General features: G+C 56.6%; 1 protein-coding gene across 5 annotated transcripts in view; it reads left to right on the top strand.

The window, feature by feature from the left end:
* KIAA0513 (uncharacterized protein KIAA0513 homolog) overlaps positions 1-20153 on the top strand; it is a 58902-nt gene that overhangs the window by 21667 nt on the left and 17082 nt on the right. For 4 of the 5 annotated variants that reach the window (XM_023246124.2, XM_023246126.2, XM_045046610.1 and 1 more), the window contains exon 2: positions 17796-18256. In XM_023246124.2, the coding sequence (XP_023101892.2) occupies positions 17928-18256 (329 nt within the window). In that variant the 5' untranslated portion in view covers positions 17796-17927. Of the gene's footprint in view, positions 1-14457; positions 14610-17795; positions 18257-20153 lie in introns of those variants that run through there. The other variant, XM_011290276.4, reaches the window with a different exon arrangement.

Here is a 20153-nt window from a genome sequence, read left to right on the forward strand (position 1 = left end):
TCTACCTGCCACTGAGACCTCGCAGAGACCTCGGAGAGCCGCTCTGCTCATGCGGCCCGGCCGGGTGTCAGAGGCACATTCGGTGGGTGAGACGGCATGGTGTGCTCACTTCATCTCACGACCACGGGGAAGCCAGAAGACGCGTGTTCTAGAAGCATTCGACAGTGAAATCTGGATCAAACCGAGGAGTGAGGAAATCGGGGTGTATCTGGTGCAGGAAAATTGTGGTTTGTGTGGAGAAAGAGGGGAACAAAGGTTGAAGGAGTGGGTAGATGTTGACAGAACCAGCCGACCTGCAGGCTCCCGTGAGGGAGGCAGGGGGCCCCCTCCCTCGAGATTTCCTCCTTCCATCCCTCGGTGCCTGGGAGGTGTCCGCCCTCACGGCGTGACAAGGCGGTTCTTCAGCCCCCGCTCAGCCTGCCGGGTTGCAGGGAACGGTTTCGTTTGGCCAGAAGCAAATGAGCTTTCATGTCCACGCGGGGCTGTTGGGAAAAGTACACACGGAGAGAGATTTCTGCCTGAGGAAAGAGTCTGTACTCCGGGGTATCGGGTGTCTGTGCCCAGGCTGTCACCAGCGCGTGTGGCCTCGTGCGGTGCCATCGGATTCGGTCTCGATAGGGAAGCCAATCCCATAGAGTAAACCTGTGTCTCCTTTTCTCTCGCTCGCTCGCTCAAATAAAGCGCAGCCCCTATTGCAAGAATAACTCTTGTTTTGCTGAGACGTTGATGCCCGTAACGGTCTCACCGCATTTCCATCTGCACACGTTGACCCAGATGAAAACAGAGACCAGGTGTGAACTGTAGAGCACAGCTTCTGATGTGGCTTCTTTCCCGGGTCCGTGATGCCGACGTGCCCTCAGGGTTTCCGTCTCCCTGCGGGTTCGTGTACCGAACATCCTGCAGACGCCTGACGCGAATACCATTCACCATTTGTGCCTCAGACTTGTGTTTTGGTTCTGGGTCTCTGTTTTTGTTTTTGCGTTGTTAGCTCGTCGGACGTCACCAGCAACAGCGTAGGGCAGACGGGGTAGCCGTGGCATCGTCCTGCGTTATCTTGGCAGAGTTGTAGTCCCAGAGAGAATAATTTACGTCTCGGTTTTCCATTTTGCGTGTCATTTCCGTTTACCGTAAGCGTTTTCCCGACGCCACGCTGCCATTGTCGCTGCCCACGACATTTCAGTGAGGCAGCAGAACTGGCACAGTTTTCTTCTCACTGAGCATTTAGGTTACGGTCACATTGTCGCTCCTCTTGCTGCGTTAACTCCTGCTGCGCGTAGGTTCCTTGGCCATGTTTTGGGTTCTTTCCTTAGGACAAACTAAATAGACTCTTTTCAACGTTTATTTATTTTTGGGACAGAGAGAGACAGAGCATGAACGGGGGAGGGGCAGAGAGAGAGGGAGACACAGAATCGGAAACAGGCTCCAGGCTCTGAGCCATCAGCCCAGAGCCCGACGCGGGGCTCGAACCCACGGACCGCGAGATCGTGACCTGGCTGAAGTCGGACGCTTAACCGACTGCGCCACCCAGGCGCCCCTAAATAGACTCTTAAAATATTGTTAAACACGTTTCAACATTACAGAGGATTTCAAAAGACCACGAATGACCTCTAGAACACACGGCCGCATAACACATTGACCAATTCCAGATTTCTCCATGTTGAAGAGCAGGCTCGGGATGTGTCAAGAGATTTAGCCAGAGGGAGGCAGGTGTTTGTATAGGGAAATGAAGAAAGTATTAACACAGGCATTGTGTGTGTGTGTGTGTGTGTGTGTGTGTGTGAGAGAGAGAGAGAGAGAGAGAGAGAGAGAGAGGGAGAGAGAGAGAGAGAGAGAGAGAGAGGGGCGGGAGGGGGAGGGGGAGGAAACTTGTGCCAGGTTGCTTGTGACCAACGGCGGTGTCCCCTCTGCACGCGGCCATTGGAGAGCTGTGTGGGCAGCCCTGACCAGCTCCACATTGCAGAGCGCCGTGACCGCCAGCCAGGTGAACCGCGTCCAGGAGGATTTGCCTAGAGCCCTTTCTCCCGGAGACACAGATGTCCAGCGTGCGTGTTTCTTCTTTGGGCCAACGGGAGCGAAGCCCCAAGCCCGAAGGCAGCGGGCGTTTGTTCAGGTCATCCCTCCCCTCCCCCGGCTTCTTCGGAGAGGGGCCAAGTCCCAGATCTCTTAGGGAGCCCGTCCCGATCCAGTGATTAAGTGTGGCTCTCTCCGTGCCGGGGGTCGGAGCCGCACGAATTTATGTTGCCAGATTATCCAAAACGATGGGAGGCCGTGTCCGGCTATATCCAAATTGAATCCAGCTGTCCCCAGATTGTCAGCCGTGTCCTTTTATTAAAGAAGCACAGCTGCTCACCAAGGGAGGGGTGTGCTTTGCAGTAAATTCTGACATTTGGTTATATTGGAACCAACTCAGTGAATCGGTAGTGAAACTTCACGGGAGACACCTGTCCCCGAACTCCTCCTTGTCGCCTTAAATGAGAGTGCTCACCGGTTCACAGAGGAGGTGCCTGGGACCAAGGAGACGGTAGCAAAGTGCAAAATGTCCGTCCGGATGCTCGTGGGAGGTGACTTTGGTGTCGGGACTCAGGGCCACTCGTGAGGAACTGCGAGATTTAGCATCCTGGACTGTGGAGGGGCCTTTGGTGGGCAATCCGAGTGCTCCCTCGCTGCCTCCCTGATCCCCCCTGGGGGGGGCTAATGGAACTCCTGGATACTTGGTTGTTTGGGGCAGTGTGGTGAAATGGAACCGGTTCTGGAGCCTTCTGCAAGCTCCACGAGGCCGGACATTTGTCTCTTCCACGGCTCTTCCCCACACACAACACAGCGCCTGGCCCGTCACAGTGGATCGAATTCGACACGGCCGAGTCACGGTTTCGTGGGGAGGTCTTTGTGGAGAACTAAAGCCGTCTCACCCTCTCACCGCACTGGGGAACCAGCAGACGGTCCCTCATGTCTTTTTCCTGTTCACTGTGGGCACTTTAGATGTTTCTTTCTTCCCGGAGGTCATAAAATACGGGTCATCTTTGGATGTAACCTTTATGACAGCTGCAGTGGGGTAAGGCCCACATTCAGCGTCATAAAATGTTATCTCGGGATGGCACTGGCACGAATCCTGGAGGTCCAAGGGCCTCTCCTGCTGATAACCTGCTGACGAGCGGACGTCGGCCCTCTGCTTCCGGCCGCCCTGGGAAGGAGGCTGGGGGCACCACCGGGCCGGGGAGACTGCTGCTTTGGGGGACCTCCCCCATTAGACTCTCTTCTTCCCTCCAGAGCCACGTAGACATAATCTGGTCCCTCGGGCAGGTGCCCACTCCTCACAGATTTGAAGACCCCTGTCCTGTCCCCCACACGTGACTTACTCCCCGGGTACGTTTCCTCCACTTTCCCACCGTTGCTCACGTGACACGATCGTCAGGTGGGCTCTCGTTTTCGTCTTTATTTTTTTGGACACTGTCCAGATCTTCAGCTGTTCTCTTTCCTTCCGTTTTTTTTTTTTTTTTTAACGTTTTTATTTTATTTTTGGGACAGAGAGAGACAGAACATGAACGGGGGAGGGGCAGAGAGAGAGGGAGACACAGAATCGGAAACAGGCTCCAGGCTCTGAGCCATCAGCCCAGAGCCTGATGCGGGGCTCGAACTCACGGACCGCGAGATCGTGACCTGGCTGAAGTCGGACGCTTAACCGACTGCGCCACCCAGGCGCCCCTCAACACGGTTTTTTATTGTCGTTAGCGTCAGACACGTAGACTTGCGGCCTGCAGTGCCTCTTGGGATTGGGATCGGGCGCGTTTCTGTCAAAATGTCAGGCTCCCTCACCAGTAATTCGTGAGTTATTCAAGGGCAGAAAGCGAACAGATTTATTATCGAGAGGCATCTCTTAAGACTCAGCCCACCACTGAGGTCTGCCGAGAGCTTTTTGGGTCCCGATTGTGTCGTCCCCTGTGGTAGCTGGCTTTGGGTTCTGCACATTCTCCGTCACCACGTTATTTACCTTCGAGCTTGAGTAATTGGTGAAGATGTAGGTTAGAGCCCGGGCTGGAGTGGTAGACCATCTTCCAGGTGCACCGTCTGGGTGGTGCGCCCAGCCACCACGTGTCGTTGAGTTTAAGACCTCATCGGTTTTAAGAGTTACCGTTATTTTATGCACAATGAGGAAAGGTCACATATTGCCATTTATACTGTCACACAATGCTTTTTATCACTTAGACTTTCTATTCTGTCCTTATCGAAAGAATGCCTTTAAAATTACATCGACGTAGATTATCGTCACGTATCACTCTCGTCCATTACAAGGAGGGAGACGGAAGCAGAGCATGTTGGCTGAAGGACTTCCCAAACTCTTTTACGTGCAGAGACCCGTTCCTCTGAAGTCCAAGTCTGAAGTTTCTGTAAAATATCATCCTCTCTGCCATCAACATGCTCTTTATGGAGCACCCCGTCCGTGTCCCTTTGGGGAGGACGGGAGCACCGAGGGAGGGGCAGGAGGAGGACCGACGCTGCTCCACTCCCTGAAGGGGGTGTGGTTACACGGGGCTGTTCACTTTGGGGGAATTCAGTGAGGGACACGATTACGATTTATGCACTCTTTTAGTTTATTTTTTAGTTACTTTGAAAAATAAAAGCGGGTCCACTCTTGTCTCCAGACAATGACAGTGGATCATGATAAGCCTGCCGAAGGGCACTGATGAGACATCCAATTTCAGAGATCTTAAAGTGCAAAAAAACATGCCTTTTGGGGCAAAGAAACACAGCCTTTGTACATCTGCCTAATCACACAGTGTCCCCGACACGTCTGTCCGTTTCGCCCTCAAAGCTGTGATGAATTTGTCAAGTACCTCGCTGAAGGTCAACCCCGATGCACACTTAGCACAGTGACCCCCGGATCTACGAGTGGGAAAGGAACACAAACAGCGCCCGTGATGAGGCCGGCTTAGACCGTGACCTCACCGCCTCCCCCTCGAGGTGCTCCCACAGCGACGCCGTTAGTAACCGCTCGCTGTTCCCTGGCACGGCCATCCCACTTAATGCATTCACGGCGTGTTCCGCCTTCCCCTCCAGAAGTGGGGTTGACATTTGTCCTTGTCTTACCTCCCCCGCCTGTCATCATCGCTTCTTGGGAGACGAGAGATGGCGGAGGCTTCCCCTGGAGAGGCTGGGAGCCTTAATCCGTCGCTCGGCAGCCACACGCTCAGTCTCGGTTCCCTGGACCGGCGTGGGCTCTCAGCCCCATCAGAACCCCTAAGCGTGTGCGTTGTGCGGGGCCTTGGGCTGAGCCCACGCTCTTTTCCCACACCCGCCGGTGCCCCTTTCCTACACGCACCCCCCGTAGCCAGCGCTCAGCTTTGTCCTCCTCTGCCCTCAGAGCGGTCCTGTGTGTCACATGTGCTCCTGCCTCATGATCCCCGAGTCCACTGTTAGCCTGGGCTCTCTCGGGAGCTACAGCCATCTAGTGTCACCTGTAGCGTGCCAGGTACGTCCTAGCCCAGGGGAGCTGGGGGCTGCGTTGGATGGACGGCTGGAGGGTGTGTGGTTGGGATCCCAGATCTGGAATGTGAATCCCGAATGGCCACAGGCGCCCCTGCCCCTCCCCAGACCTCCACCCTGCACTCTTCTGGTCAGGGACGTATTACAAAAGCCCACCTCCAAGGAGGCCGCTTCTGGACACGTGGCCCCTTGGTTTGAGCGCCTTGGAAGCCTCCGGTTTCAGATCTGGACCAGGCGGTGCTAAGTGTCCCCCGGGGTCACGCTGCAGTGGCAGCTGGCTGCGTTCCACGGTCCACCCCACGGGAAACGTCAGGACCCTGCCGACAGGATCGCTCTCCCGGGGTGCTTGTCCTCCCGTCTCTACATAGCAGAAACTGACCCGGCCTTCCGAGACTGTCCTTGCCTTTGGGCGTCCTCCGGCCCCCGTGCCCGATGTGGTGCTCGTGCCCCCTGCCCGTCTACACAGTCGGTTAGATCCTTGTCCTCTTTTCCCTAATAGGTGTGCACTTCGTAAAGACTGGGTCTGTGAATTCCTCTGGGCACCTAACATGGAAAACAGGTTTGTTCGTCTCAGTTGGCTGGTGGAATGCGTTTTTCTTCGCCTCCTGGGTTATGTTGGAAGCCCACTGAGGTCAGGAAGGGGGTGGGTGCCTCCCCCACCGTGCCGCCTAGCAGAAAGGCTCAGGGGCAGGGCTTGTAAACTTTATGTTTAATTTTTATTTTTTTTAAGTTTTATTTCTTTGAGAGAGATAGAGCATGAGCAGGGGAGGGGCAGAGAGAGAGGGAGAGGGAATCCCGTGCTGTCGGTGCAGAGCCTGACGCAGGGCTTGAATGCACGAACCAACCGTAGGATCATGACCCGAGCTGAAACCAAGAGTCGGACGCTCAACCGACTGAGCCACCCAGGCGCCTCATTAACTTTATTGACTGAAAAGTCAGTAGTGATCCTACCGCGTTTCCTCCTTTTAGCTGTAAAAATACGGGCAGCGAGGGGCGCCTGGGTGGCTCAGTCCATTGAGCGTCCGACTTCAGCTCGGGTCCCGATCTCGCGGTTCGTAGGTTCGAGCCCCGCATCGGGCTCTGTGCTGACAGCTCGGAGCCTGGAGCCTGCTTCGGATTCTGTGTCTCCCTCTCTGTGCCCCTCCCCTGCTCACACACACACCCTCTCTCTCAAGAATAAGCAGTAAAAAATTAAAAAAAAAACAACAACACGGCAGCGGCGTTTTTCTGAGTCTTCCTTCAGCTGCTTCCTCCCTTCAGGGAGGCCAAGGGCGTTGGAGGAAGTGTTTGCGGCTGATCAGGGCCGGGTGGGTGGGCCAGCTGCCTGGGCACATGCAGCCTCTGCCCTGTGATCACCTTTGAACTCTGACCTGTGAGATCCCCACAACTGCCCTGGCCCCGAGGACCCTACAGTGAGGAAAGCAGACAAGGCTGCTGGCACACAGGGAGCCCCCCTGGGGGAGCGCGGTCCTGAGGTCACCAAGCCCGGGCCGTGAAGGGGCACAGCCGACGAGACAGTCGCCCGGACACGCAGGGGCCAGAACGCTCTTGCCAGGTGCCCGGCTCGGACGCACCCTCGGAGAGGGTTGCCCGTGAGCGCCCCGTCCTGGGTGGGAGCCCGGTGGGACCGCGCACGGCTGTGGGGACGTAACGGGAGCTGCCACTGTCCTCGTCGTCACGAGCGGGGCCCCTGCGGCCACCTGAGAGGCCGCTGCTGCCCGCGTCCGAGGGAGGGAGTCAGCGGGAGGACGGTCCTCTCCCCACTGGGAGCGGCAGCACCCGGCTCCTATTCCGGTTGTAAAATCGGAACGTTGGCGTCTGAGAGAATTCGGCCAGAGCGATTGGTGGCCTGGTGCTTGCCCAAAGCCCGTTGGCACATCTGGTCCTTGAGGGAAAGGGGCCCCCGTGCGCACCTTGGTTACAGCGTCCCCAGGCTCGTGCTGCTTCCTCCCCGTGTCGCCAGGAACGTCCTGTCTTCGCCCTGCAGGGGCGTGTGCCCCAAGCACACGGACACCTGTGCCCGGCTGCTTCAGTGCACGCCTTCAGACTTTTGGAGAGCCCTTTAGCGGGGCGCCTGCGTGGCTCAGCGCGTTAAGCCCCTGACTTTGGCTCAGGTCATGATCTCATGGAGAGTCCTTTAGAAATACACGTTCCAACGTCTCTGCTTCTGTTACGGAGCCTTGTAGCGCCTACAGGCCTTTTACAGATCTCTCTACAGTCGTCAGCGTTGTTCACGTGAGGACCTCCTTGACAGTTTTAGTTTTAAAACCGGTGTCTGGGAAAAGTCAGCCTGCAGATGCCTCTGTCAGAACGAAAAGAACTGTATGGCCCAGCGCGGTTCCCTTTTTTGCTTTCGCTCCAGGAAGCCCCCCTGAGCGCCTCGCCCAACGTAGGTCATTGTTCCCTTGATTCCACGGGCCTGTAAGTTGCCCTGGGTCCACACTGACCAGGAGAAAATCTACGTCTGAACAGCTGCCCAAACGCAGCGACATCTAAGTGGACGTTGGTGGCGTTTCTTCCTTGACATGTATTCGCTCCCTGAAATGACTCTGGCCTCGCGGCCAAGAGGCCCAAAATTCTCTACCTGGTTCAGAGGCAAAGTCGGTGATCACCCGAAGACGATGAACGGATTCGCTTGTCGGCAGCCCTGGGGCTGCTCAGCCCCTGGAGAGGCACACGAGAGTCCTTGTTGTGGTCTTGTGTGTGAGAGGTTCTGAGCAACAGGAAGCGTGCTTTCTACCAGCCTGGGCTGGTGGCCGAGGTCTGGCTGGGGCGCCGGAGGACCGAGCTGTGCGGAGGGGCTCAAGGGCCGGCCCGCTGGGTCCTTCTCTGACTCGGGACCGCGGGGGTTGGGGCGCACGGGGGAGCACGCACGGTGTTGAGCAAACGCAGCCTGAGCCGCAGGGAGAGCCCTGGCCCTGAGGCCGATTGTTTGTGGCAGGCGGGGTGCACGAGGGGGGATCCGGAAGCATCTCCCGAGCGGAGAGGTGAGGGGGGTTCGCGCCGTCAGCCATGGTGTTCACGGCAGGCCCATTTGCCGCATTTATCTCTGTCTCTTCCTCCCTGTCCTCTGCTCGGGTGGCTTCAGGGAGGCACAGTCTTCCTGGAAACCGTCCGTTATCATATCGCGTCGTAGGGGAACTGACCCGGGAGCCAGTAATCTGATAGCTGATCTGCTTCACCGATGTCAAGACCACCCTGGAGACCAGAAACCTCAGCCGAGGTTTGTCTGTCTCCCCTCACTCCTGCCAAACCCCGTCGATCTTCCCGCGAGGCCACCTTGAAATAAACGCTGTGCAGTGGACCAGAGGGGACTCTTCGGCAAGGTCACCCGCTCGTTTGCGGGCGGGAGAGGGACAGCCAGGTGCTGGGTGCAGAGCAAACGTCGAGATTTCCCTCGTGTGGTTGTGGTACCGATGGAAGAACCAGAGAGGGATAGACGGACACGGACGTGGGCTTTGTGGGCGCCGTGGCCTCAAGAGGCTTTATCCCCGCTTCTGTTTCCAGACCTCTCTGTAATGCTGTGTTTGTGATGGAGGGAAATGGGCACCAATGAGCCCCACAAGCCCGACTGAGGGCTGGAAACGTCGGGTTCGTAGGGATCCACGTGAGGCCCACATCAGGCTCGTGGCTCACGTGGCTGGTGCATGGGCCCGGGGCCCGAGGTCCCCACGCTCACAGCACTTTACTGTCTCGCTCATTTTGTCCTGACGCTCCTAGGCTAGAACAAACACCAGGCACCCCAGTGGGTCCTCAGGTCCTAACAGCATTCTGGCTGTCCGTGTTAGTTTCCTACGGCCCCTTGAACGAGTTACACAAACTCAGTGGCTTACAGCCTCACACATTTACTGTCCCACAGTTCTGGGGGCAGTCTGATGGGGCCGATGTCAAGGTGTGGGCAGGGCAGGTTCCTTCTGGAGGCCCCAGGGAAGTCTCTAGAGTTTTCCAGCTTCTAGAGGTGCCCACATTCTTCGACTCGATGCCCCTCCTCCATCTGCAAAAGACCATTGTTCCAGCTCCTTCCCTGACTCTGACCCCTCTGCCTCCCTCTTCTGAGGACCCCTGTGGTTATCGTGGGCCCCCCTGGATCATCCAGGACCATCTCCCCTACTCAGGGCCCCCAACTTGCCATGTAAGGTCACGTGTATGTAGGTTCTGGGGGTGAGGACGTGAACACTTAGGGGGGACCACTGGTTAGCATACTACACCATGAGAAAAACTATTTTTTATTTCATTCTTCGTCGGACGTGGCCGTTCTCTTTTCTTGTCCCGTGTTGACTTTTGCGCAATACTTTTCATTGCGGTAAACTGCAGAAAATTCAGCTTCGCAAAGATACGAGGTCACGGGAAGCAATCCAGCATGAGCTAACGGTCAAGCTGTGAACTGCTTCGGGCCAGTAGTTTGCTTTGTCTCTGGAAGATGTCCAGTATTGCTGTATTTTCCTCGAAATACTGAAATATCCCACAGGACCTCTGTGAGTTTGCTCAGGTATCCCGGGGTGCCCCGGCACCAGTTTGGGAACCGCAGCTGCAGGTTAAAAGCATCCTGGCTCAGCTCCTTGGGCTGTGCCTCATGTGGGAAGGATTGGGGGTCCCCCCCTTAGCTAGGCTGTCCCCCTAGTGGCGGGCAGCATTCGGCTAAGACGTGGCTCCAGAAAAGAACGTGGTGCCCAAGTCCGCAGAGGCCATCGGACCCACCGTCGACTCCTGGCCGAGCCCTGGCCCCGTTTCCGGCCCGGTGCGGAGGGGCTAAGGGCCGCTGGCCTCCTTAGCCGGTCACACTGACCCTGCCCTCCCATTCTGGCTCCTGCAGTCAGGCGCTTCAGGGCACCCTGTGTCCACAACCACAGGGGAGGAAAGGACACTTTTCTTGGGTTATTCGGTTGTATTTTCTTAACAAAATTTAATACAAAGGCCTAGAGGGCATCCAGTTGATGCTAGGCGAAGAAGGCTGTGTGAATTCAATAGGATGCCCATGTCTGGGGAGTGAACCATCATTAGAGGGTTAAGTCCTGGAGCTTACGTGAGTCTGATGACTGCAGGAGGGAGTTCCTTATATTCTGCTTCTCGCCCAAGACCCTCACCTTCTCTCTGTTTGGACTCTCTGTTTCGCACAGAGCAGGTGGGCTTGAAAGTCTTAGGACTTGAGTCTCAGGGTCAAGGACTTTCAGTAAAGCAGTCAGCCTCCGTCAGGGGTGTGCAGTTTTCCTGATTTGCACCGGCCCTCTGCAAAGCAAGCCCTTAGGCAAAGCAAGGCAGATTTTCTGTGGGGAGGTTAGCTCACTACTTTACGGGAGGTGCCAGCAGGTGACCTTCAAGTTGTGGCTGGAGAGAGGTCAGAATGTCCCAGGAGCTCAGGCGGTAGCTGCGAGGGACCTTTGACCTCTGCTCCTAGAACAGCAGGTGGTCCTGTTCCACACCCACCCACCCACCCGGTGACCTCGCTCAGCCATGCACCTGCCTCCCCCAGCCCCAGACTTCCGTCTCTAAAGTAGGAGTAAAAACAGAGTACTGCCCACCTGCGTGACAGAGTGGTCCCAAACAACGTTTTTACGGATTTTTGTGCCTCGGAAAGTGTCAGCTCTTCTGATCATATTGGCCTCGATGTCCTTTGTTGTCCGTGTCACCGTTGCCACAGCAGGGCTCTCGTTCACCCTGTCCTCGTGGACCAGGAGGACGAGAACACCTCTCCGTGAGCCCCGCTCTACTCGATCAAAGTAGAGATTGCTTAAAAAGAAAATCTTTTAAAAAATGGATGTGGGGCACCTGGGGGGCTCAGCCGGTTGGGCGTCCGACTTCGGCTCTGGCCACGATCTCACGGTTCGAGAGTTCCAGCCCCGGGTCGGGCTCTGTGCCCAGGGCTCAGAGCGTGGAGCCTGCTTCGGATTCTGTGTGTCCCTCTCTCTCTGTCCCTGCCCTGCTCGCTCGATCTCTCTCTCTCTCTCTCTCTCTCTCTCTCTCTCTCTCTCTCTCTCAAAAACAGATAAACATTAAAAAAAATACTTAAAAAAAATGAATGACTTTCCCAGTGTGAGTCTGATGGGAGCTGGATCCTGAGACAGGAGGCTGGCTTTCTCTGTTTGGGTCAGTCGTCAGGCAAAGGACTCAAACCAGACGCCTTCGTCAGAGGCTGGGGCTTGTGGGACGATCTGGCTGCAGAGGCACAGCTGGCCTCGTGGGTCCCAGTTCCCTGGTGTGGGGACCCTTCCTCGCACGCTGCCCCGCACTTAACCCGGCGTGAAACAGATGAGTCAGAGTTCTGAATTTGGGGGCTCGTTGGGGTTTTGACCTTACAGGTGGAAGGAGGGTGCAGATCTAAAACCCACCGAGTGTGTGTGGCCACAGAACAGACTTCGGGGAAGGTGATTTGGTAGCACCCATCGTCAGCCTTAGTAATGTGCGAAGCTCTGACCCAGCGACCCCACTTCCAGAAGTGTACCCCCAGAGGGAGCTGTAGGGGGCCAGCCTCGTGGTCAAGAGCAGTGGTCCTGCGGTTGGACTGTGGGCGCTGTCGCTTCCTAGCTATGTGCTTGGGAGTAAGTCTCCAAGGCTTGAGTTACTGACGTCGCGTGATGAGGGACGAGCTGGACGGACGTGATTGTGAGACAGCCTGTCATGGACGCCGAGTGAGCGAGGCTTTGCAGGCCCTTCTCTTTTTGTAAGAGCAGCACGTCTGCTAGTTCTTGGGGACACTAAAAGAGAGGGAGTTGCCTGAGGTGGATGGCCAGGGGCAGAGTTACGGAAAGTTCCGGATTCTCCCCCAGGGAGCCTCGTCTGATTGCTCAAGGTGCACCTACTGGAGAAGTCCTGACTCGGTTGGGGGAATCAGAGTTTGAGCAAAGCCCCGTGGGGATGTGGCTGAGCAGCCACAGGAAAGCAATCTCCTTCCGAGTTCCTTCTGCAGCTGGGGCCGCAGGGCAGGGCGGGAAAGCCTGGGGGGGGGGAGGGATGGGGGAGGGGAGGAGGTCAGAACGTGACCGCCTTGGCCTGCCCCCGCCTGCCCCTTTGCTCCCGTCCTGTGCATACAGATGCCTGTGCCTAAACTCCTACCGCAGCTGTCCCTCAGCCTCCCGGTTCCCGAACTTTCCAAAGTCCTCGCTGCCTAGGCCCTTTGTGTAGGCTGTTCCCTCTGCCTGGACCACTCTCCTGTGTCAGAGGACCCTCGCGTCTTCTCGGCCGGTGCTCCTTCCCGCTCAGCTCATATCCGCCTTCCTGACCCCCCGGCCAAAGAAGCCCTTCTCGGCACTCTCGGGGACATCGCCTGGGGACCCGCAGCAGCGCTCAGTACTTCTGAAGCTGTTGTTTGGGTTTCTGTTTCATCAAGTGTCTCTTACCCTCCCGTCCCCTTACCCCTCCTCCGCCCCGTCTCTTAGCCTGCGCCCGCCCAACACCAAATGCTCCTTACAGCCTCATCCGTGACTGGACCCCCAGCTGCTGGCGCACCGGCTGGCGCATAGTAGCTGCTCAGTAAGTATTTGTTGAGGGCACCTGGCTGGCTCCGTGAGTAGCACGTGTGACTCTCCACCTCAGGGTGGGACGTAAAACCTACCTAAGAAGCAAAAAGAAAAGAGATATCTGTTGGATGAGCAGGTTGGGTGGGTAAGGCCTTTGGGTTATAGGTTGACGTAGAATTTTATTTACTTATTTTTATGCATTTTTTAAGCTTATTTGTTATTCATTTTTGAGAGAGAGAGAGAGAGGGCGCGTGCCAGCGGAGGAGGGACAGAGAGAGCGAGAAAGAGAATCCCAAGCAGGCTCGGTGCTCTCAGCCCCGAGCCTGACGTGGGGCTCGATCCCACGAACTATGAGATCGTGACCTGAGCCGAAATCAAGAGTCAGATGCTCCACCGACTGAGCCACCCAGGTGCCCCCGAATTAGAAGTCTAGCCTAATTTGGTTGGTGGGAACTTTGTGCCCCAAGGCCCAGGAAGTGAAGTGTAAGGACGATCGCAGGAAGGCTTGTTCTACTGCAAGGCCACAGAAAAGCACTTTCAATGTGCACGCGGCGTAGTTGGAACGATGCTGCTGTGATTTAAAACGCCAGGTCTCAGGGGCGCCTGGGTGGCGCGGTCGGTTAAGCGTCCGACTTCAGCCAGGTCACGATCTCGCGGTCCCTGAGTTCGAGCCCCACGTCGGGCTCTGGGCTGATGGCTCAGAGCCTGGAGCCTGTTTCCGATTCTGTGTCTCCCTCTCTCTCTGCCCCTCCCCCGTTCATGCTCTGTCTCTCTCCGTCCCAAAAATAAATAAACGTTGAAGAAAAAAAAAATTTAAAACGCCAGGTCTCAGAGTCTGCGGCCCTGGAGTGGGTTCGGGAGCCTCCAAAGGCACTGGGGCACGATCCACGGATGTGTTTTCTTTGGCCCACGAGGTGTTTTGAAATGAATTCGAATTCGCTGCCCGCGTTGGGGAATTGGAGGATTTCGCGTAGTACATTTCAGCAGTTCTTCGAAAAGCTCTTTAGATCTGGTGCCGCCGGGTCCGCGCTCCCGAGTGCCGCACCTGGTGGCTCTGAGCGGGGACGGTGCGGTTGGTTCCCGAGGGGCCCACTCCCTCTGGCCGGCCCGACATAGGTGGTCACGCGAGGTGTGGGATCCTGTGTGTTCAGAGCGACCGTCCCCTTGTCCTGCACGGAGGCTCATAATTATGCGTCCTTCCTGAAGGAAGACGGATGCTTCCGAGGCCCTTACCGCCGGCGGCTGCTTCTCCCTGTTGTCTGAGCTCCGTGGCCCGATTCGGCAGCCCTGCCTTCTCTGCCACGAGGGACGGCATCCCCGGGCTGAGGGCCCCCGGGGGCCGGCAGTGTGCGGTGGCCGTGCCCCGCTCTGCAGCGGGCCTGGGTCTGCGCGCTGTGGCCCACGGCGCCCTCACGCGCCAGGACTGGGTCCCCCGCCACTTCTCCCTCCCCTTTGTGCCTCTCCCTCCTTCCTGAGCCCACGGAGGAGGCTTCTGGGAAAGGATGACCTACTCCCAGAATTTCGAGCTAGGGAGACGCTGGGAGAGCCGCTTGCTAGCCTCAGGCCGGACCAGAAATAGCTGTGATAATTCGATCTGATCGCGAAGCCCCGAAGCTGGGGGTTCTGCCTGGGTACGTGGGTGCAGCCTGTCCCACCGCGTGACACTGTCTCGAGGTACGGAAGTTTGTTTCCCTTTCCCTCGGAATTTTTACTTGTTCACAGACTGCATCCCTGTGATGCAGAACAAAATCGAAAGGTGCCAGGACTAGAATGCACTTGTCTTTTTTTCCAGCCCTTTTCTGTACGTCTGCTTCACTGTTACATAAGAAGATTGCAATTCACGCCCTACAATAGTCGCAGCAGCCAGACCAGAGGACGGCATGCTGGGTTGGGTTGGGGGGGGGGGCGGGGCGCTCAGGAAATATTTTTGACTGCAGACCGTTTTGTTTACTTGGCTGTGAAGGGAACATCATTCACTCACGTTCTAATTGTTTCCAACTGCATCATCACTGATTACTGTTGCCTCACTTTGTGAGACTTTATTTGCCAGTTTCCTGTATTTAGATCCCACCCCCCCCCCCAATTTATCAGGATTAGAAATACTGTTGTTGCTGGGGCCCCTGGGTGGCTCCGTCAGTAAAGTCTCCAGTTTCGGCTCAGGTCATGATCTCAGGGTTCACGGGTTCGAGCCCTGCATCGGGCTCTGTGCGGACAGCTCAGAGCCTAGAACGTGCTTCGGATTCTGTGCCTCCCCCCCTTTCTCTCCCCCTCCCCTCCTCGAGCTCTGTCTCTCTCTCTCTGTCTCTCAACAATCAACGTAAAATAAAAAAAGAAATACTGTTATTACAGGGAGCATTTTTCTCCACGTAACTAGCTTTGAGTTGAATTATTTTCTTAGGATACACTTCTAGCATTTGAATTCTTGGATCAGCGGATAGAAAAGTACGAGCTATAGAAAATACCTTCCAGGCGTACCTGGCTGGCTCAGTCGGAGGAACACAGCACTCTTGATCTTGGGGTCATGAGTTTGAGCCCCACGGTGCGTGCAGAGATTACATAACCCAACCAACTGACAAATAAATAAATACATAAATGAAAATAGTTTCTAGAGCCTTATTTTTCCCTGTTGTCAGGGTTACTTGAGGGTATTAACTTGACCGTATCCTCATCAGCGTTTAGATTGCATTTTAAAGTTTCTGCTAACTTAGTACCTAATGGCACCTAATTGTTTTAATTTGCTTATCTGCCTGTGTGGTTATTAGTGTTGGCTGAAGAATTGCCTAAGCATTTAGCAATAGTATTTCTCCTTGGTGACTTGCCTATTTGAATAGTTTGTGTATCTACTCGAATATAGAGTTTTCGGTCGGGTTGGGGTGGGTGGATTTCTGATACAGATATTACTGACCCAATTCTGTCATACTGACTGCACACATTTTCCCAGTGTGTGATTTTTCCGTTTTTAACATCCAGTGTGTTGTTACAGGGGTGATTTTCTCTGCTTTGGAGAATCTGAGAAGGTCGTGGCCAGAAGGATCTTAGAATTCAAGCCTGACTGGGGCACCTGGGGGGCTCCGTTGGTTAAGCATCTTGACTCTTGATCTCAGCTCAGGTCTTGATCTCAGGGTCACGAGTTTGAGCCCCATTTGGGGCTCTATGCCGGACATGAAGCCTACTTAAAAAAAAAAAAGAATTCAAGCTAGACCACAGTGTCTCAGTCGGGGAGACCCCGGCCCAGAGAGCAGAGCCCGTGGGCGCAGGTGTTGGGAGGGGAGTCAGGGCCGCCCCCAGCTCCAGACCATCACTCCTCAGTCTCTGCCTCTCGGAGTGGTAGCGCTGTCTCCTGAACCCCTAAAAGCCCCACGTTGCTCTCCTGGCCCAGAAAGTTCTTTTAAGTGGAGATATTCGCCTCTCTTTTCTGGGCCAGCGCAAGCTTCGTAGGACTCTACCGAAGATGCGTCGTTGTTACTCCAAGAGCAAGGAGCCAGTGTTCCGTCTCCCTGACTCAGGGCATTTAAAAATATCCTGGGCTGGGGAATTCGGAGGAGCCCGTGATCGATTTGTGAGCACCAAGCTCTTAACAGGCAGCAAAGGCGGTTCTGATATTGAATTACGCTCAGGAGACGCATTGCGGCCGTGTCGCTGGCCACCTGTCAGCTAAGATGCTTGGGGTCTGCCGAGGGTGAGGAGAAGGACGTGTCCAGTCTTGAGGTCGCTCTTGTCTGGGGGAGCTGACGTGGCAGGGCGAGATCTCACTTCCTGCTGAGCTGTCTGCCGCTCCTCACCCGGGAGGGAGGGTCGCAGAACCGGTGGGTGACTCCCCAGCTGGCAGCCAGGAGACCCCGTTTAGGTGCGAAGGTTTCGGTCCCATCGTGGACCCTCCCGGCCCTTCGAGCACATTCACGGGTAGCTGTGTCCACCCATTCACAGACGTGCGGCCAACACTCCCTTAGTGCTGGAGGCTGGACCGCTGCACAGGTGCTCCAGGGGCTCTTACTCCAGAGGGATAAGCAGAGATGCCAATATCTACCCGTGAAGCTAACGGAATTGCAAATGGGTGCAAATCAAATACGGAGGGGCGCAGAGGAATCGCTGAATACTTTTGAACAGGGGTGGCGTGAGCTGCTCGGGAGAGGTGGGGCTGTGTCAGCCCGGGGCGATGGACGGCATCCGGGCAGGGGGAGGCGGGAAGAAGGCACGGAGCGGGAAGGGGGAGCGGCAGAAGGAACGGGCGCCACAGATGCACGCCGTCCCCCAGCCCGCTCTGTGCAGGGAGGGGGCAGGAAGGAGAAGGGGGGTCCGGGCGGCACACGGCCCTCGGAAGCCATCGGAGGGCGTGCGAGGGACGGGAGAAGGGACGTCTGTGTGGCGGCCTGCGGAGGTTCTGGGTCTTGAGTGGAAGACTCCTCAGAAAGGAGCCCGGGAGGGAAGAGATGCCAGGCCGGCAGCCGACTCCAACGGCAGGGAGCGGGCCCGTGTGTCCTTGGTGATGTTCTGATTCTAGCCCGGGGTCAGCCTTTTTGTTTAGTGGCATCACTCAGGTGGCCCAGAGCAGGGGGAGGGCCAGCAGGCCCGGTGCCTCGGAAGTCTGTTGAGCTTGGAGGAATCCCGATCGTTGGTGTTTATTCGTGCGTTTATTTGACAAAGAGTTACCGAGTGCCTACCACGTGCCAGGCGTGTGACAGCAAAGTAGACGGTGACGAAATGATGTCCATGTAGAGACGTCCCGAATTCTGGACGTCTGGAGCCTGTTCCCTATCCAGGGAATCTTGGGGCCTCGCTGATTCGGCAGAGTCTGGAGTCCCAGAGCTGCGTTCCCCTTACGCGGGCGTAGCGGTAACGCTGATGTGCCTTCCCTCCTAGATGCCTTAGGGCGCGAGAGCCGCCCCAGAGGACGCCTGGTGGCCAGCAGCGCCCGAGCAGCTCGTGTGCGTGGCCTCCAGCTCCCGCTGACGCCCCCGGGAACGCGGTCCGCCTGGAATCCCCCCCCAAACCATGGAGGCCCCGGAGGTGCCCGTGGGTGCGCTGCTTGACTTCGGGACTGAGCCAGCCGCGCCCTCGCCCCTGGAGGCGTTGCCTCCGAAGCTGCAGGATGGGGACAGCTCGCAGGGCGACGGGGCTTCGGAGAGCGAGACCACGGAGTCCGCGGACAGCGAGAATGACATGGGCGAGTTGCCCTCACACCCGTCCTGGGACCAGTACCGCCGCTCCTCCTCCAACGAGTCCTTCTCTTCCAACCAGAGCGCCGAGTCGGCCGAGGACGAGGAGACCCAGGAGCTCCGGGAATTCATGCGCGGCTACGTGGACAAGATCTTCTCTGGAGGGTGAGCCCCCGGGACGCGGCTCTCCGCCGGGGTGGGGCTTGTGCTCCCGCACCTGCCGGTGAGGCCGGAAACTTTCCGTTTCCCAGACTCCTCTTCGTGCTCGTGGGCAGCGGGGCCTTCAGCAGCTGCCAGGGTGGGGGCCCTTCCTTGGTCCTCTTTCTTTTTTCTTTTTTAATTTATTTATTTTGAAAGAGAAAGAGAGCCCGCCTGCGGGAAGGGACAGAGAGGGAGGGAGAATCCCAAGCAGGCTCCATGCTGTCCGCACAGAGCCCGACATGGGGCTCGAACTCACAAACTGCGAGATGATGAGCCCAGCCGAAGTCGCACGCCCAACCGACCGAGCCCCCCAGGCGCCCCGCTTGCTCCTCTCTCTTGCCTTTCCTTCGCAGTTTTTTGGGGTGTTAATAGGCGCCCTGGCAAGGGAACACACGGAGCGGAGGGGGGTTGGGATCAGGCGGAGGAGGGGGTGCCTGTGGGTGGGTCCCCGCTTGTCCATATCTCCACGTGGGGGTGGGGCACAAACCCAAAGCCCTGGGCTTCCGACGTCAGCCGTTGCCTTGCGTCCCGGCCGCCCGCTAGTCCCTGGCGGCCTTGCCTCCCGTCTGTGGTCTGTGGACCCGCAGCGTCAGCGTCCCGGGAGCTCGGGGCAAGTGCGGGTCTCGGGCCCCAGCCAGGCCCACTGAGTCTGAATCTCCATTCTAACCAAACCTCTGCACTCTCTGTACACGCCCTTTGGTGAGAGGAGCTGAGGACCCCACAGGATAAGTTTCCAGTTTTATTAACACAGTAGGAACTTCTGCCTGTTGACCCAGTGCAGAGAGGCATTATTTCCTACCGCGATTTGGGTCCCTTGTTTGTAATCTGGCAAGGTTGACGCCTGCCTTTGCCAGGTGTATCTCCGTTTTCTTTGCAGTCAGAAGAGGGGGGAAGACCGGGGGCCCCCGGTGGCTCAGTGGGTTCAGCGTCCGACTTCGGCTCAGGTCACGATCTCACAGTTCGTGGGTTCGAGCCCGGCGTCGGGCTCTGTGCTGACAGCTCGGAGCCTGGAGCCCGCTTCGGATTCTGTCTCCGGCTCTCTCTGCCCCTCCCCTGCTCGTGCTCTGTCTCTCTCTCAAAAAGAAATAAATCTTTTTAAAATTCTGAAATACACGATAACAAAACATGAAGAAAAGGAAAAAGAAAAAAGGGAAGAGCTCAGTGAAATCCGAATATTGGCCTCTCCCAACATGCATTCGTGTTGGACTTTGAACGCATTCTGGGAGAGCAGTAGATCTGGCTCCCTCCTAATTCTTTTTGACTAACACTGGAATGAGTCAGCTTCCTCTGAGCACACCCAGTTAATGAAAGGGGAGAAAGCCCAGAAGCCTGCTAATCTGTCTGGAAGGCCGATCTATATTTGCCACAGCCCGTCAGCGGTACGTAGCAAGGACAGCTGAGCTGGACGCGTCTTCGAGAGCGTTCCAGAAATCGCTGCAAACCGGCTGGCGCCTTCTCCTGTTTCATCTGGTGTTGGTATTTTGGGATAAGTGAGACCAAGATGTTTCCCACAAAACCTTAAATAAAGGAAAAGTCGCACGAGCTGATTGAGCCTCAGCCTTCTGCCGCGCCTTTGTTTTGCCTCTACACGTGGGGTAGCGTATCGGCTTTCCACGAAGAGTGATCAGAAGTGGTTTTTGAGGTCGGGGGAGCGTTCGGTTCCCCCACCCCCTCCAGGGTCCCCCAGTCTCCCTCACACACAGAGCCAGGATCGTCAGAGAGGGGAGCAGGCTGGGTCCTCATGGTAACTGACCGTCACCCCCGCATCAAGGCAGTGTGTCCTGCTGGGGCTGAGCAAGTTAGCTGTTCTGGAATGTGCTGTGGCTCTGTGCTGACTTCACCAATGAGTGGGAAGGCGGCT

The sequence above is a fragment of the Felis catus genome, chromosome E2, assembly GCF_018350175.1.
Source record: "Felis catus isolate Fca126 chromosome E2, F.catus_Fca126_mat1.0, whole genome shotgun sequence".
NCBI lineage: Eukaryota > Metazoa > Chordata > Mammalia > Carnivora > Felidae > Felis > Felis catus.